Genomic DNA, 18,036 nt, shown 5'->3' with positions numbered 1-18,036 from the left:
TCTAACCACCCAGAATCCCAAACCCCTCACCTGGTTCAGATTCATTGACATCTAGATAATCTGGATTAAGGGTGAGGACGCCCTATCCACATTCCTACAGAACCTCAACACCTTCTCTCCCCATTCACTTCACCTGGTTCTCCTCAACCCAACAAGTCACCTTTCTCAGTGTTGGCCTCCACCTCAAAGAGGTCTACATCAGTATATTCATCCATATCAAACGTACTGACCAACACAATACCTCCAGTTTGACAGCTGCCATCCATTCCATATCAAGAAGTCCCTTCCAAACAGCCTAACCACCTGTGGTCATTGCATCTGTAGTAGCAAGCAGTCCCTCTCAGAATACACCAAGGGTCTCACTGAAGCCATCACAGACAGTAATTACACTTCCAACCTTTACAGAAACAGACCTCCCATGTCTTATCTCTCGTCACCACACACCTCTGATGTCCCACCATCCAGCTGCAGAGGAGCATTCCCCTTGTGACTCAGTACCACCCAGGACTAGAGCAGCTGAATTGCATTCTCTGCCAGAGTTTTGGCTACCTCTCGTCATGCTCTGAAATGAGGAGTGTCCTAACCAGTATCCTTACCACCCCTCCCACAGTGGTATTCTGCCACCCACTGGACCTACACAATACCCTTGTCCATCCCTTGCCCAGCCCCTTCTCCCAAGCCTGTGCCTCATGGCTCATAACCCTACAATAGACCTAGATACAAGACCTGTCCCATACATCCTCTCACAACCACCTACTGCAATCCAGACACAAGCAACACCTATCCCATCACAGGTTGGGCTACCTGTGGAATCAGTCATGTGTTCTACAAGCTAAGCTGCAACCACTGTGCTCCATTCTACTTGAGCATGACAACCAAAAAGGTGTCTTTCTCCACGAATGGCCACTGACCAACTGTGCCCAAGAAACAGCTTAACCACCCAGTTGCTGAGCACCCTGCCCAACACAACGTTCTTCATTTTAATGACTGCTTCACAGCCTGTGCCATGTGGATCCTTTCTACCAACACCAGCTTTTCTGAATTGTGAAGGTGGGATCCTTCCCTGTTGTATATTCTATGTTCCTGTAACTCTCCTGGCCTCAACCCTCATTGGTCACCTCCCACTCCAGCACTAAACAGCCCTCTATTCCACCAATTCACCCACACTCTTTTTACTTCCTTCCTTTTTTCCTTTTCCACTGCCCCTACTCCACGCACACACACACACCCCCTCCCCCCTCTGCCCACTGTCTAACCTTCTGACTGCATCTAGCTGCCCTAACCTCTCTCCACCTCATTGCTTAAATGCTCCCACAAGCAGCACTTTACTGTTCCCCATCCATGCCCTGCTATCCCTCCCCCTCCCCATCCCAGCATCCTCCTTACCCCCACTACCCAGACTGCTTCTTTTATCATGCACTGCTGCTCGCAGTCTGGCCTTGGCAGCCAGACACTGTGGTCAGGTGTGTGTGAGTTGCATTTATGTGATGTGTGTTGTCTAATTCCAGTGAAGGCCTTTTTGGCCAAAAGCTTAGTTGTTTGGCAGTCTTTTTATTGGGTCTGTATGGGACTTGACATCTCTGCTATATGGTGAGAGCAGTCTATCCTTTTCATAATATTTTCAGATAAACTGAAAGATAAGACTAGTAGTAACTTACATGTGGAATGATGATTCCAGAGCCAAACACCAAATTTACAACATTCGTGTCATATCTTACACCTGAATTGTTCAGAATATTACATAAAAGTGTCAAGAAGATATCAAATGATTTTATCCAAATAATTCAGTGCCACACAGGGAAGCCACTGGATATTAACAGAGCTAAATATTTCATTTGATATGGCAGAGACTCAAATGCATTGTACATTTTTATAAATGATTTGTTCCTTGGGCAAATCCAAACATCTCACACTGTATAGTGTATAGAGAAGAGTTGTGTTCTGACACTAACATGAAGAAGTAGCAAAAGTGTACAGTAAATACAGAATGATTTGGAACAAGTAAGAATAGGAAAATTCTACAAATCGATGTGATGATAACCATGATATGAATTTATGTGTTATTGTCGAATTTGGTAGTCAGAAAAGTATTTAACAACCTAAGATTTATATGTTACTATGTTCATCAACTACATTATGTACAAACATTTACACTTTAACAATATAATTATATTAGAGAAGGGAAGTTGCTATGAACCATATAGTGGAGATGCTGAGTCGTGATAGGCGCAACAAAAAGATTCACACAATTATAGCTTTCGGCCATTAAGGCCTTTGTCAGCAATAGACACACACACACACACACACACACACACACAAGAACTTGCACACACTTCTCAGATTACTGAAACCACACTGCAAGCAACAGCACCAGTGCATGAAGGAGGAGGCTGGGGTGGGGAGGGGGAGGGATGGATAGTATGGTGGGGGTGGCGGACAGTGAAGTGATGCAGTTTAGACGGAGGGCAGGAGGGAAGGGGGGGGGGGAGAGGAAATAGCAGAAAGGAGAGAAATTAAAAGACTGGGTGTGGCGGTGAAATGACGGCTGTGTAGTACTGGAATGGGAACAGGGATGGGGCTACATGGGTGTGAACAGTGATTAACAAAGGTTGAGTGAAACAAGGAGGGTTACAGGAATGTAGGATGTATTGCAGGGAAAGTTCCCACCTGCGCAATTCAGAAAAGCTGGTGTTGGTAGGAAGCATCCATATGGCACATGCTGTGAAGCAATCATTGAGATGAGGGATATCGTGGTCATTCATGCAGACAGACAGCTTGTTGGTTGTCATGCCTACATAGAATGCAGCACAGTGGTTGCAGCTTAGCTTGTAAATCACGTGAATGGTTTCAGAGGTAGCCCCGCCTTTGATGGGATAGGTGATGTTAGTGACTGGACTGGAGTACTTGGTGGTAGGAGGATGTATGAGAATGTATGAGACAGGTCTTGCATCTAGGTCTATTACAGGGGTATGAGCCATGAGGTAAGGGATTGGGAGCAGGGGATGTGTAAGGATGGATGAGTACACTGTGAAGGTTCAGTGGACGGCAGAATGCCACTGTAGGAGCGTTGGGAAGGAAAGTGGGCAGGACATTTCTCATTTCAGGGCGCGACGAGAGGTAATTGAAACCTTGGCGGAGAATGTAATTCAGTTGCTCCAGTCCTGAATGGTACTGAGTTACGAGAGAATGCTCCTCTGTGGCCGAAATGTGGGACTTTGGGAGGTGGTGGGAGTCTGAAGAGGTAAGCACGGGAGATTTGTTTTTGTACAAGGTTGGGAGGATAATTACGGTCAGTGAAGGCTTCAGTGAGACCCTGGTATATTTTGAGAGGGGCTGCTCATCACTGCAGATGCGACAACCATGGGTGGCTAGGCTGTATGGAAGGGACGTCTTGGTATGGAATGGGTGGCAGCTATCAAAGTAGAGGTATTGCTGGTGGTTAGTAGGTTTGATATGGACATATGTACTGATGTAGCCATCTCTGAGGTGGAGGTCAACATCTAGGAACGTGGCTTGTTGGGTTGAGTAGGATCAGGTGAAGCAAATGGGGGAGAAGTTGTTGAGGTACTTGAGGAATGTGGATAGGGTGTCCTCACCTTTTTGTTGTGCCTATCGCGACTCAGCATCTCTGCTATATGGTGAATAGCAACTTCACCTTCCTTAACATTGTTACATTCCATCCTGGATTTTCCATTAACAATATAATTCATATATACAAGTATCATATAATGATTTGGTTTTTACTAATTAGTTAATTTTAATGTAATGTCATGAAAACTGATTTTTATATATATATATATATATATATATATATATATATATATATATATATATATATATATATATATATATATATTACATCTTGCTACATACTAAAAGTTTTTAAACTTATCATTGAGTTTATATATGTCAGTCATGCAGGTTCTTGGCCACTAAACTTGTGTTATAGTCTTAAGAGACAGGAAATTCTAAGCAAGTTGTATTCTATTTTATTATTATTATTATTATTGCTGTTGTTAAATGAAAATAAAATCTGGACATGAAAATCATGCATGACATAGGTTCATTACACATCTTGTGATGCTAGTTTAACATTTGTTATTCTGAATTTCTATGTCAATACTGGTATTTCTGTGTCTGCTAAATATGATTTAACTTATGCCCATGGTCATCTGGATATGGTACGTACTTTTAGATTGTACTGTGATGTGTCCTTCTCCTGATCATAAGTTCTTGTAATTATTTAGATGTTCATCTTTCCAATGTTTTATTCACACTTCTTTCCAAGTTAGCCTTCTTACAAAGAAGAGTATCTTAATCTTTTATAGTTTTCTTGTTAGTCAGTCCCTTTGCAACTGTGTAAGAGAAAAGTAGGAAATTTAGGGTTTAACACCAATCTGATGTAGAGGTTATTAATGACAGAGCCCAAGCTTAGATTTGGGGAAGAAATGAGAACAAAATCAGCCGTATGCTTTGTAAGGAACCACCTTGGCATATGCCTTAAACGTAAAACTAACCTTGGATGATCAGATAGGAATTTGAACTAGAAGTGAGTCCACCACATTACCTTCTTGCTTGGCCAGCTGTTTAGTATTTTGTGACTGATGAAGATTTTAATGGATAATTACTGAATGAGAAAAGTGGAGACAGGATTTCTTGATGTACTGATATAGTTATTCCTCAGATGTAGTTCAAGTGTTATTTTTGTCTTAAATTGATTTATTGTGGAAGTTCCATGTTAATGTTAATATCTCTATATCTAGTTTTGTGTCTTAAGGTGCAGTGATGAAAAAGTATTGGCTACCAAAAGTAAAGACTGTGCTACAGAGACCTGTGAAAGAAAGTCGTGCATTGGTTCAGATGAATGCTTGTACCAGAACACAAAATTTCACTACAATTGTCAGTGTCCAGATGGTGAAACAGGCATGAACTGCAAGTTTTTGGGAGACAAATCTGCCTTCAGTCTCACGGCCTGGAGTTTGACAGCCTTGTTACTAATCAGTGTCTTAATTCTTGGTAAGAGTGAAACCATAATTAGCAATAATGATGGTTTCTAATATATATTAATTATTATTTATTATTTCTGTCTTAATATAATTCATAACTAGAGTTTACAAAGTATTGTTCACACTTCTTAACTGTTGTACAAAAATGTTTATTCTAGGCAGACAATCGTTGTATTGGAAGGTGGTTGTTGAAAATCTTGCCTTCAAAGGCAGGCTGGCACCACCCTTAACATGTGGTCCACAACCAGATCTCCCTCCCATAACTCCAAATGTTGTTAACATTCCACACACACCCTCATCAAACAGCCACAAAACAGCACCCCACCTCTCCTGAGAGCAGTTTAAGATAATTTGTGAGCCAAGTCCAAGCGTAATAAATTTTTACTTCAGCAATTCAATCATTATCTGACAGCATAATAAGCAATCAAGACTTGAAAACTACCCACCACAGTTCATGTTTTATTAGCTCCAGTCACATATCAAGAGAAAAAAGTGGTGTTTTCACAAGTACATAGTTGAACATCACCCTCTGTTGTGTGTTTCATCCCAATCAGAAAATTATTAACCAACTGAATTGATCATGCAGCAAAATTTCAAAACTCTTACAGTCTCAGCATAGTTTTCAGTTGGCTACTCATATTGTCTTGGCACTGGGGTGCTGCATAACTATTTCCACTTCTGTTAAGCTTTACAAAAAATATGGGAAACACATCTGCATTACATAATGCAATCCCTTACTTAATGTCCATATATTACAAAGAATTGAAATATTTATTCCCTCATTGTTTGAACTGTCTCATAGTTTAGAAAACATTAGAACTAGTTTGTAGGAGAAGGTGCAGCATATTTGCATATAAATAGTCCTTATCGTGCAAAGTTGGTCTCAGTGCCAGGGCTGCTTCCTGTGTTCCAGTGTAACCTTTTGAGAAGATTTTGTCCAGGGTTCATTTAAATGACAAGTCACTGGAATGTTATGCTGCTGTTAACCATTTTCTTCTTTTATTTCAGTGTTCTTGAAACACATTTTACAATAACATAAACAAAACGACATTAAAAAAAGTTTTTGATAATATAATGTATCTGGACAGATAAAAAAATCTACTCGTAGCAGCAGGAGAACGCAAATATATATATATTAAACAAAAAGTTTTACATACGCAAGCTTTCGGAGGCAGTGGTTCCTTCTTCCAGCAGAAGGGCTGAAGGAGAAGGAAGAGAGGTGAAGGAAAATGACTGGAGAAGTTTAGATAAAGGGGTAGAGTTTGGAAAAGTCACTCAGAACCTCAGGTCAGGGGAGACTTACTGGACGTGATAAAAAGGAAATGATGATTGTCGGGAACTGCACCAGATGAGATTTGAAAACCTGTGAGCTTAAAGATGGAAGGCAGGGTAATATTGAAGACAGATCTTACTGCTAAAACATTGTGCACAAGTTAATAAGAGTGAAAATCTAAATGCATTGCGTGTTACAGAGGTGGGAAGAGTATGGCAAAAAATAGATTGGTCAGAAAATGAAAGATGTAGAACACTAGAATTTAGTGAAGAAATGCTGAGGGAGAAATTATTGTAAATTAAAGTGAGGTGGGTAGTGAGAACCAAGGACACATTGTAGGGCTAGTTTCCACTTGCAGAGTTCTGAGAAACTGGTGTCTGGGGGAAGAATCCAGGTGACACATGTGGCGAAACAGCCACTGAGGTCATTACTGACATGTTGTATAGCATGCTCTGTAACAGGATATTGTGTCATGCTGGTATACACCCTCTGCCTATGCCCATTCATCCTAACTGATAACTTAGTGGTAGTAATGCTGACATAAAAAGGCCAAACAGTGTTTATGTAACAGCTGGTGTGTGACGTGTCATTTCACAGGTGGCTTTCCCTTTGATAGTATATGTTTTGCTAGTTACAGGGCTGGTATATGTGCGGTAGAAGGGTGCATAGGACAAGTTTTGTGTTGGGGATGGTCACAGTGATAGGAACCATAGATTAGGAATATGGATGCAGAAGGAGCCTAGGATCTGACAAGGATATTACAGAGATTGGGAGGGTGATGAAAAGCAATTCTAAGTGTGGTGAGCAAAATCTCAGACAGAATGGATTTCATTTCAGGGCATGATAGGAAGTCATGGCCTTGTTGAAGTAGCTATAATCAGCTGTAATCACAGTCAAGACCACGATAATACTAAGTGACAAGTGGTGTGCTCCAGTGTTTTTAGGAGTGATCAGCAGTACCAGAACTGGATGTGATAGCCTAGAAAATCTGTTTTTGAACTAGGCTGGTCAGTTAATTACATCTAGTGAAGGAAGAGGTGAGAGTGATGGTGCATTGCTGTAAAGAGTCTGAACAAATACATTTGTCTGAAGGCATAGGCTGTATGGGAGGGAACATTTGACACAGAAAGGATGACAACTTGTCAAAATGTAAGTAGTTTGTTTGCTAGTAGATTTAATGTGAACAGAAGTGTGTAGCTGGCCTTCAGTGAGGATGAGGTCAACATCAGGAGAGTGGCCCGAGATTCAGAATCTTACCATGTGAAAATTAAGTGGGATAAGGGATATAGAGGTTGCAAGAATTTTAACAGGTCAGCCTCAACATGTGCACAAATGGCAAACATGTCATCAATGTACTAAAACCAGGCCAGGAGCTGAAGGCTTATGGATGCTAGGAAAGCACACTCCAACTGGCCCATGAAAAGGTTGGCATAGGAAGGAGCCATATCCCTGATCTGTTTGTGTGTCGCCGCTCAAAGGTAAAGTAGTTGTTGGTAAGTATAAAGTTGATTAAGGTGAGCAGGAAGGATGTCTTAGGTCTGAAATCAGGTGGGCACTGACTGTGGAAATGTTCAGCATCAGACAGACCATGTACATCAGGGTTGTTGGTATAGAGGGAGGTGGCATCAATGGTGACATGGTGACAAGCAACATACGTGGTGGCAGTGGGATGGGATTTCAGACAATCTAGGAAATGTTATAGCAGTAATCTCTGTTTTACATATTACTCTGCCTTCCACCTTCAAATTCACAGGTTTTCAAATCATCTGGTGCAGCCCCCTCATCCTGTCCAGTAAGCCTCCCCTGACCTGGGGTTCTGGGTGACTTTTACAATCTCTACCGCTTCTCCAAAACCTCAACAGCCCTTTTCCTTCGCCCCCTTCCTTCCTCTTAACGCTTTTGCTGGAGGAAGGAGCCACTGGCATAAATAAAACCATTTTTATAAGTGTGTTCTCCTCCTGCCACCTTGGTGAGTAGTTTTTCTTATTTATCCAGTTACATTATACTTCTTTAACAGTACATTATGCAACTTGCTTGTGCCACACGAAGATCATAGTTGATCTGAGAGCAAAATGTATCAATCTCTAGAAATGCTGTATGATACAACTCTGACACACTTGGCACAAAAATAATATATATGTTATGAAACCAGCTTCCATTACCTTCTAGAACAGGAAATAGTTCAAATAAGTATTAACATGACTTTTGTCAGTGAAACTGTGTATCAGTTTTAGTTTATGTATTGTTCTCTGAAAATAATTATGTAAGTGAAGATTTATGGACCTAATGATTAATAACAAACATTGCAAATTTTGACAATATGAAAAATAAAAGTTTCCTATTATTTTATAAAACTGATTACATCAGTGTTCATAAAATTAGAGAAATTATGAATGAAGACAGAAATTTTTCTTGAATAGGAACTGAAGACTAAAAATATTGTCTCTAATGTAAACTTGTTCTCAGATCATTTATGTTAATAATTGTGACTATCAATTTTCATGGTACAAATCAATACTGTGAAATATTTCAATGTAAATAACAAAACTAGTGACAGAAAAATAGGTTTTTAACAATTACAAACAGCTAGAAATATCTACAGATCAGAAATATATAATTTAAGTAAGAAAATTATGCCAAGTCTGGCCAAAAAATTAGAACACTTACTGTGTAGACAAATTTCAACACACATGTATTCACTTGTTGGTTTAAACATTGGTCATCTTGTTTAGACAAAACATGCACAGAAGGACATATATACTTAAATAAAAGTAATAGAGAATATTTCAGATTCTGCACCTCTGCAATTTGTGTGCTGTATTTCAGAGTGCTGTAATGACTTAATCTCTCCACCACGCCATTCCTTACGCTGCTACCAGTCATCTTAATTTCTTCAAGAAATTAATATGTAAAATTTTAAACTGATATGTTGAACTAGCATCCATGTTATTCTTGTTGTTGTTGTTGTTGTTGTTGTGGTCATCAGTCCTGAGGCTGGTATGATGCAGCTCTCCATGCTACTCTATCCTGTGCAAGCTTCTTCATCTCCCAGTACCTACTGCAACCTACATCCTTCTGAATCTGTGGCAGGTGGCAGGAGGAACAAGACTTTTGGTCAGTTGAATACAGGGTTATAAATACAAAATCAAATAGGGGTAATGCAGGAGTAGGTTTAATAATGAATAAAAAAAATAGGATTCCGGTTAAGCTATTACAAACAGCATAGTGAACGCATTATTGTGGCCGAGATAGACATGAAGCCCACGCCTGCTATAGTAGTACAAGTTTATATGCCAACTAGCTCTGCAGATGATGAAGAAATTGATGAAATGTATGATGACATAAAAGAAATTATTCAGGTACTGAAGGGAGACAAAAATTTAATAGTCATGGGTGACTGGAATTCGATAGTAGGAAAAGGAAGAGAAGGAAACATAGTAGGTGAATATGGATTGGGGGCAAGAGATGAAGAGGAAGCCGCCTGGTAGAATTTTGCACAGAGCATAACTTAATCATAGCTAACACTTGGTTCAAGAATCATAAAAGAAGGTTGTATACATGGGAGAAGCCTGGAGATACTGACAGGATTATATAATGGTAAGATAGAGATTTAGGAACTAAGTTTTAAATTGTAAGACATTTCCAAGGGCAGATGTGGACTCTTTACCACAATCTATTGGTTATGAACTGTAGATTAAAACTGAAGAAACTGCAAAAAGGTGGGAATTTAAGGAGATGGGATCTGGATAGACTGACCAAACCAGAGGTTGTACAGAGTTTCAGGGAGAGTATAAGGGAAAAATTGACAGGAATGGGGGAAAGAAATACAGCAGAAAAAGAATGGGTAGCTTTGAGGGATGAAGTAGTGAAGGCAACAGAGGTTCAAGTAGGTAAAAAGACAAGGGCTAGTAGAAATAAATGGGTAACAAAAGAAATATTGAATTTAATTGATGAAAGGAGAAAATATAAAAATGCAATAAATGAAGCAGCCAAAAAGGGATACAAACGTCTCTAAAATGAGATTGACAGGAAATACAAAATGGCTAAGCAGGGATGGCTAGAGGACAAATGTAAGGATGTAGTGGCTTATCTCGCTAGGGGTAAGACAGATACTGCCTACAGGAAAATTAAAGAGACCTTTGGAGAAAAGAGAACCATTTGTATGAATATCAAGAGCTCAGATGGAAACCCAGTTCTAAGCAAAGAAGGGAAAGCAGAAAGGTGGAAGGAGTATATAGAGGGTCTATACAAGGACGATGTACTTGAGGACAATATTATGGAAATGGAAGAGGATGTAGATGAAGATGAAATGGGAGATACAATACTGCGTGAAGAGTTTGACAGAGCACTGAAAGACCTGAGTCGAAAAAGGCCCCGGAAGTAGACAACATTCCAGTAGAACTACTGACAGCCTTGGGGCGCCAGTCCTGACTAAACTCTACCATCTGGTGAGCAAGATGTATGAGAAATGCAACATACCATCAGACATCAAGAAAATAATTCCAATCCCAAAGAAAGCAGGTGTTGACAGATGTGAAAATTACCGAACTATCAGTTTAATAAGTCACAGCTGCAAAATACTAACGCAAATTCTTTACAGACGAATGGAAAAACTGATAGAAGCCGACCTCGAGGAAGATCAGTTTGGATTCCGTAGAAATGTTGGAACACGTGAGGCAATACTGACCCTACGACTTATCTTAGAAGCCAGATTAAGGAAGGGCAAACCTACGTTTCTAGCATTTGTAGACATAGAGAAAGCTTTTGACAATGTTGACTGGAATACTCTCTCTTTCAAATTCTGAAGGTGGCAGGGGCAAAATACAGGGAGCGAAAGGCTATTTACAATTTGTACAGAAAGCAGATGGCAGTTATAAGAGTCGAGGGACATGAAAGGGAAGCAGTGGTTGGGAAGGGAGTGAGACAGGGTTGTAGCCTCTCTCCGATGTTATTCAATCTGTATATTGAGCAAGCAGTAAAGGAAATAAAAGAAAAATTCGTAGTAGGTATTAAAATCCATGGAGAAGAAATAAAAACTTTGAGGTTTGCCGATGACATTGTAATTCTGTCAGAGACAGCAAAGGACTTGGAAGAGCAGTTGAATGGAATGGACAGTGTCTTGAAAGGAGGATATAAGATGAACATCAACAAAAGCAAAACGAGGATAATGGAATGTAGTCAAATTAAGTCAGGTGATGCTGAGGGAATTAGATTAGGAAATGAGACATTTAAAGTAGTAAAGGAGTTTTGCTATTTGGGGAGCAAAATAACTGATGATGGTCAAAGTAGAGAGGATATAAAAAGTAGATTGGCAACAGCAAGGAAGGCGTTTCTGAAAAAAAAAAGGAATTTGTTAACATCGAGTTCAGATTTAAGTGTCAGGAAGTCGTTTCTGAAAGTATTTGTATGGAGTGTAGCCATGTATGGAAGTGAAACACGGATGATAAATAGTTTGTACAAGAAGAGAATAGAAGCTTTTGAAATGTGCTGCTACAGAAGAATGCTGAAGATTAGATGGGTAGATCACATAACTAATGAGGAGGTATTGAATAGGACTGGGGAGGAGTTTGTGGCACAACTTAACTGGAAGAAGGGATCAGTTGGTACGCCATGTTCTGAGGCATCAAGAGACCACCAATTTAGTATTGTAGGGCACCGTGGAGGGTAAAAATCATAGAGGGAGACCAAGAGATGAATACACCAAGCAGATTCAGAAGTATGTAGGTTGCAGTAGGCTCCAAAGCCACTGAATCTGAGGTCTCTTCAGTTCCGGCGTGATTGTGCACTCAATCTCACCTGAAGATGGCGGCCAGATGGTCTGCCGGAATATCGTGTTGTCGTCAGGACGATTGACCCCGGCTGCAAACCCGTGAAAATCATCAGTATTTGATACGCCGGGAAAATCTACATTATCACAACAACAACAACAGTTTGTAAATGTGTATTTACACAACTTTGATCAAATCAGAAGTACTGGCCATGAACGTAGTCACTTTATGCTATGCTATCAATTGGACTAATTGGATTCATTATATGAGCACATCATGAATGAATGTTGATATATGAGCATACGAGGCCTGCTTCAAAAGTATCTGACCTTTGGCCAAAAAAAATATTTTGAATACCTGATGGGGTTGGGACCCTAATCCCCTTCAAAGTAGTCCCCTTGTGCTTGCACACACTTAGCCCTCCAATCATTCCACTGCTGGAAACACCTCTGGAAGTCTTCTTTTTTAATGGTATTCAGCTCCATCATCGTGTTCTGCATTATCTCTTCTCTACCCTCAAAATGGGTTCCTTTCAGTGGCGTCTTCAATTTTGGAAACAACCAAAAGTTGCAAAGAGCCATGTCTGGAGAGTAGAAAGGTTTGAAAATGGCTGTATTCCATGTTTGGCCAAGAAATTTTGGATCAACTGGGATGAATGTGCGGGGACATTGTCATGATGCAATTGCCAGTTTTTTGCCTTCCACATGTCTGGTCTTTTGCGCCAAACTGTGTCACGGAGAACATCTTGATAGTATTCCTTTGTGATTGTTTGTCCTTCTGGTGCATATTTGTGATGCACAAATCCACGGACATCAAAGAAGATGGTCAGTGTCATCTTGATTTTGCTTCGCAACTGCCGCAACTTCTTCGGCCTTGGAGACTCAGGAAGCTTCCATTGCGACAACTGTCTTTTTGGTTCTGGGTCATACCTGTACACCCATGACTGATCTCCAGTTATAATGGTGTTCAGAAACCCAGGATCAGTGTTGGGTGGTGTCCAGAAGGTCCTGTGCAATGTCAGAACGGAGGTCTTTTTATTCTGGCGACAACAACTTGGGCACGAATTTCGCAGCTACTCGAGGCATGTTCAAATCATCATGCAAAATTGCATGTGCAAAATCTTTACTCACTCCAGTCTCTTGGACACTCTTCCGCACGTCAAACAACGATCTGCCATCACCAAATTTTGCACCCTCTCAACAACAGGTGCACTCTGAGCGGTTTGGGGCTGGTCACTCTCCACTGATGTGTGGCCTTTTTTGAATCAGTTGAACTACTATTTAATTTGTGTTACACGCATTGCATCTTCTCCAAACACCTGCTGAATCTTACAAATTGTTTCGCTTTGAGAATCATCAAGGTTTTGATAAAATTTGATGCATTATTTTTGCTCAACTCATATTCAGTCATGTTGAGAGTATCGGTAATCCAGTGAACACATTGTGTAGCACCCCACTCAGTGACCGAACTGGAAGCCGGGGACAAAATTCATGCATGCGCATAAAGGTCTCTTCCTTTACAGTGTACAGGGTTCCGCACTATCGTCTCTGTTTTGTGGGCGAAAATCAAAGGTCGGATACTTTTTAGACAGACCTCGTATTTTACACCAGCAACAATAATTATTGCCGTACCAACATAGACTGATATATACAGCTACAGATGTCATCACTCAGCAACACACTACGAATGCCATGACACTACATAATCTGCTCAGTAGCTCGCAGAGAACTCATCCTGACTGCCATGAGGCTGTCCTATATCCTGCAGAGATTGCTGTTGTTGACAGCTGGTGGAGACAAGCTCAGTGGGTACACATTGTCTCTTGTTGACACCCAGCGGAAGCAGGCTCAGTGGGCATGCATCATTTGTTGTGGCATTGTGCCACATGAATGCTAGTAGCATCTATCAGAATCTCTTGATGTGCTACCAACTGTTGCTGGGCACTGACTGTGGTTACCTATATCAATGGCAACACCAGAGCTACATTGAAAATGAGGCATTTCTGGCATTCAGTTCATATATTTATTGCAAGTAAACAGCAGGCAAAACGTTCGAAGGCATACACTCTTCCTGATACACTCACTGAATATACACAGTGACTAGTACAATGTGGTGAGGTAATCAGTAATTACAAAGGTGAAGAGCATCAAAATCCACTTCCCCATATTGCAATGAGCACCAAGAAGTCACCCTAATGGAACACTTATTTAACTGTAAATGGAACTTTAAAAAAATTGTCCTCATTACAACAACAACGCCACATGTCATACCATTATACATTGCTTCGATATAGGATTCAAGATTCTTCCAATAGTGAATAATAATATATTCTTTAACAATTTGTAACCTGTATTCTACTTAAAAAGAATGTGATCATCAGAGAATGGCTTTATTGTCTGCTTCAGCAGCACTGTATAATACAAAATTTGGCCATAAATGTGGGAAAACTTCAAAATTTCCAAAATTTACATTATTTGCACCATAATCAGGACTTCTCTACTGGCTTGGAGTCAAATGATTTTTTTTATTTTTTATCACAAGAAGATTTTTAGTTTTCAACAAGAGTTTAGCTTTCAAGAATGGTTCCTACTTTCCAAGAAGAGTTTAGAATCCATCAAGAATTTTGCTTCCAGAATGAGATTTTCACTCTGTAGTGGAGTGGGCACTGGCCGGCCGCGGTGGTCTCGCGGTTCTAGGCGCTCAGTCCGGAACTGCGCGAATGCTACGGTCGCAGGTTCGAATCCTGCCTCGGGCATGTATGTGTGTTATGTCCTTAGGTTAGTTAGGTTTAAGTAGTTCTAAGTTCTAGGGGACTGATGACCACAGATGTTAAGTCCCATAGTGCTCAGAGCCATTTGAACCATTTTTGGAGTGGGCACTGATATGAAACTTCCCAGCAGATTAAAACTGTGTGCCGGACTGAGACTTGAACTCAGGATCTTTGCCTGACAGCCATAATCTGACAGTTTGGTATATTCTGCCTTTCTGCCTGTGCTCAGTGTCTACTTTATTTCATGAGTAGTGAATGACCTATCCTCTCTTTTATACTTCACTTACCATTATTGCAAGTCAAGTAATTTCAAGCTGCTCTCAAGACAAAAAAAGTGTAAATGCTTTGCGACAGAAACATGATTAAAATAAGTACATATCACAATTTAGCCCTTATGTATTAATTTATGGGTTGCATAAATAAGTGCAAACAACACTTCATTCAAGAAAGTCTCTTGTTTTAGACAATATACTGTACTCCCTGTATTAGTGATGTATCACATTTCTTGTCCAACATAATGAATATGAATTTCTTAATGTCTCCTAATTCTAAAATTTCAGTTTAGTGTGCAAGATTAAACAGGTAAATTGTAAGTTTTGATGAAGTCCATGTACTGCAATGGGTTTATCTCATTTAGAAGTACACACATACATATACAATTTATTTTTGCAAATCTTGTAGTTGCAGGGTTTTGTGGAAACTGTCCTCATTTGACATGTACATATCCCTCATATGATTAGGGCATCTTCCTCATTTGAGCACTTGTCTGTCCAATGTCACAAAAGGCATTTATAGATGTTTAGGTATTATCAGTTTCATTTTCTGGTGTTGTATTCATGTCTTACACTTTGTCAAACCTTTTCTAAAATGTATGCAGCTGCAGGATCTCTCAGACAAGAATGTCATTCATTAGTAAATTTAAATTTCAAAGATTCACTTAATATGCAAAACTTTGTTCTTTTCCACAAGACTGCTAGGCCTTTCTTTCAACAGTTTAGTGCATTTGGCACATCTGGTGCCCACGAGATGCATGTCGGACATATTGAACATCTAGTTGCTTATACTAAAAGTTTACTTAGCATTGTTTTTATATTTCTTGTATATTGTAGAAAGATCTATACACACTGTGAAAACTACAGTGACAATTTTAGAACTATGTGAAATAAAATTGTCATAATTTCTTAACGGTTTGAGTTAGGACATTCAAACTGCATGTTTGGCTGTGGGACATGATGGGAATTAGTATGCACATGCACGTATGCCTTGTTGTCGACAATTGGCACATGAAAATGTCACAGTACAGCGTGCCTGTGCATATAGCACTTGCAAAGGCCTACAGTGTGAGCAATAACAGCCCAACTGCAGCTCAAAGGAAGTTTGCGACCGAGTTCAAGCTGAAGACAACTGGTCCAAGTGTGCTAACAATCAAGAATTTGATTTACAAGTTTGAGAGAATGGGTAGTGTTCATGATGACAGTGTTGGAAATTTGGTCATCCAGGGGTGAAAAGCCTAAAACATTGAGAAGACATGTGCTGTGTTTCAAATCAGCCCCAGGAAATCAATCAGACAAGTTGCACAACAGATGGGGATCAACCAGACACTGCAACAAATTGTTGTTGAAAACCTGCATCTCTTCCCCTACAAAATTCAAACCCATCAGCCATTAAGCCCCAGCGCCTTGCAACAATGGTTGTGTTTCATCAGCACTTGTCCTCAGAATTGACGAACAGGACTTTGATGTGAATATGGTTTGGTTTAGTGACAAAGCCCACTTTCTTTGGGATGGGTTCATCAAAAAGCAAAATTTATCCATTTGGAAGACTGTGAATCTGCATCTCACAATCGAGAAGCCTCTTCACGCTCAACAGGTGACTGTGTGGTGTGCAATGTCCACTCACAGAATAATCATTGTGATATTCCTGGATGGCATGGTGACTACCAAGTGGTACATGGAGGTTTTGGAAGATGATTTCATTCCCATTATCCAAGACCCTGATTTCGACAAGATTTGGTTCATGCAAGATGGAGCTCAATCCCATGAAAGGGGGAGACTGTTTGATGTCCTGGAGGAGCATTTTAGGGACCACATTCTGGATCTGGCATACCCAGAGGCCACTGGCATGGTCCTTGATTGGCCACCATATTCTCCGGTTTTAAAAAATGCGACTTCTTTTTGTGGGGCTATACCAAAGACTGTGTACAGCAATAAACCCAAAGTCATTGCTGAGCTGAAAACAGCCATTCAGGAGGTCATTGACAGCATCAGTATTCCGACACTTCAGCGGGTCATGCAGAATTTCATCATTCATCTGCACCACATTTTTGCCGAGGTTGGCAGGCATATCGAATATGTCATAACCTAAATCTGAATCTCTGCAGTGACATTTACTTATTGAATGAAGTGTGTGCATTTGTAGTTTGTAACGAATTTACATTTTTTTCCCCATATAGTTCAATAATTGTCGTTCTGTATATGACTTTAAATTCTGTCTTGGATTTTGAACCAAGTAACTGATGAAACTCTCCATTTACAATTTTTAGTATATCCACATGTTTATTTCCACAAGTAGCTAACATTCTAAATTGCTATTAATGTAATTAGCATTATATATCACAATATAAAAATGATTAAACCATTTAACTTACAGTTTTGGCTACTAGTCTAATTGGTTACAAGTATTTCTTCAGCATCCATAGGAGAACTGAGGTTAAAGATGACATCCAAGAAAATGTAATGAATTATGCTGATGAAGCAGGAAGTGGGAATGGTGGGACATCTGGCATAAAGCCAGAGAAGACATCTATTAATGAAACTGAGGCATCAGTTTCCATGGAACTACATGGTAAGAATTTGTTGTTGGTAACGAATGTTATTAAACATTGTTAATAAAGTAAAAATATTGTCTTTGTGCATCAAAACCTTAAATGTTGTTAAAATAAATTATAATACTAAGGTAACTGATCAATAAATTGTTGTACTAAAGAGACTGAACAATAATTTGAACAAAGCAGATATTTAAAGATGTAGTTGAATGGATGGATGGCTGCCTTCAGGATATGAGATATGTTACTCTCTGTTAAACACAGCGTAGATCTTCCAAGTTCCTGGTGTGTGTGTGTGTGTGTGTGTGTGTGTGTGTGTGTGTGTGTGTGTGTGTGTGGTGTACTAAGCGAGTGCAGAAACATTTACATAGGACAGAGTATTCATGCTGTTGCTG

General features: G+C 39.9%; 1 protein-coding gene across 1 annotated transcript in view; it reads left to right on the top strand.

Annotated features, from left to right (window-relative positions):
• Positions 1–18,036, top strand: part of LOC126195343 (putative neural-cadherin 2) — a 105,592-nt gene that overhangs the window by 64,651 nt on the left and 22,905 nt on the right. Inside the window, exons 6-7 of the mRNA XM_049933915.1 lie at positions 4,778–5,016; positions 17,467–17,661. Coding sequence (XP_049789872.1) covers positions 4,778–5,016; positions 17,467–17,661 — 434 coding nt within the window. The remainder of the gene's footprint in view (positions 1–4,777; positions 5,017–17,466; positions 17,662–18,036) is intronic.

Source organism: Schistocerca nitens, chromosome 7 (genome assembly GCF_023898315.1).
Source record: "Schistocerca nitens isolate TAMUIC-IGC-003100 chromosome 7, iqSchNite1.1, whole genome shotgun sequence".
Lineage (NCBI taxonomy): Eukaryota > Metazoa > Arthropoda > Insecta > Orthoptera > Acrididae > Schistocerca > Schistocerca nitens.
The sequence above is the reverse complement of the archived record's forward strand: the minus strand, read 5'-3'. Positions and strand labels throughout refer to the sequence as shown.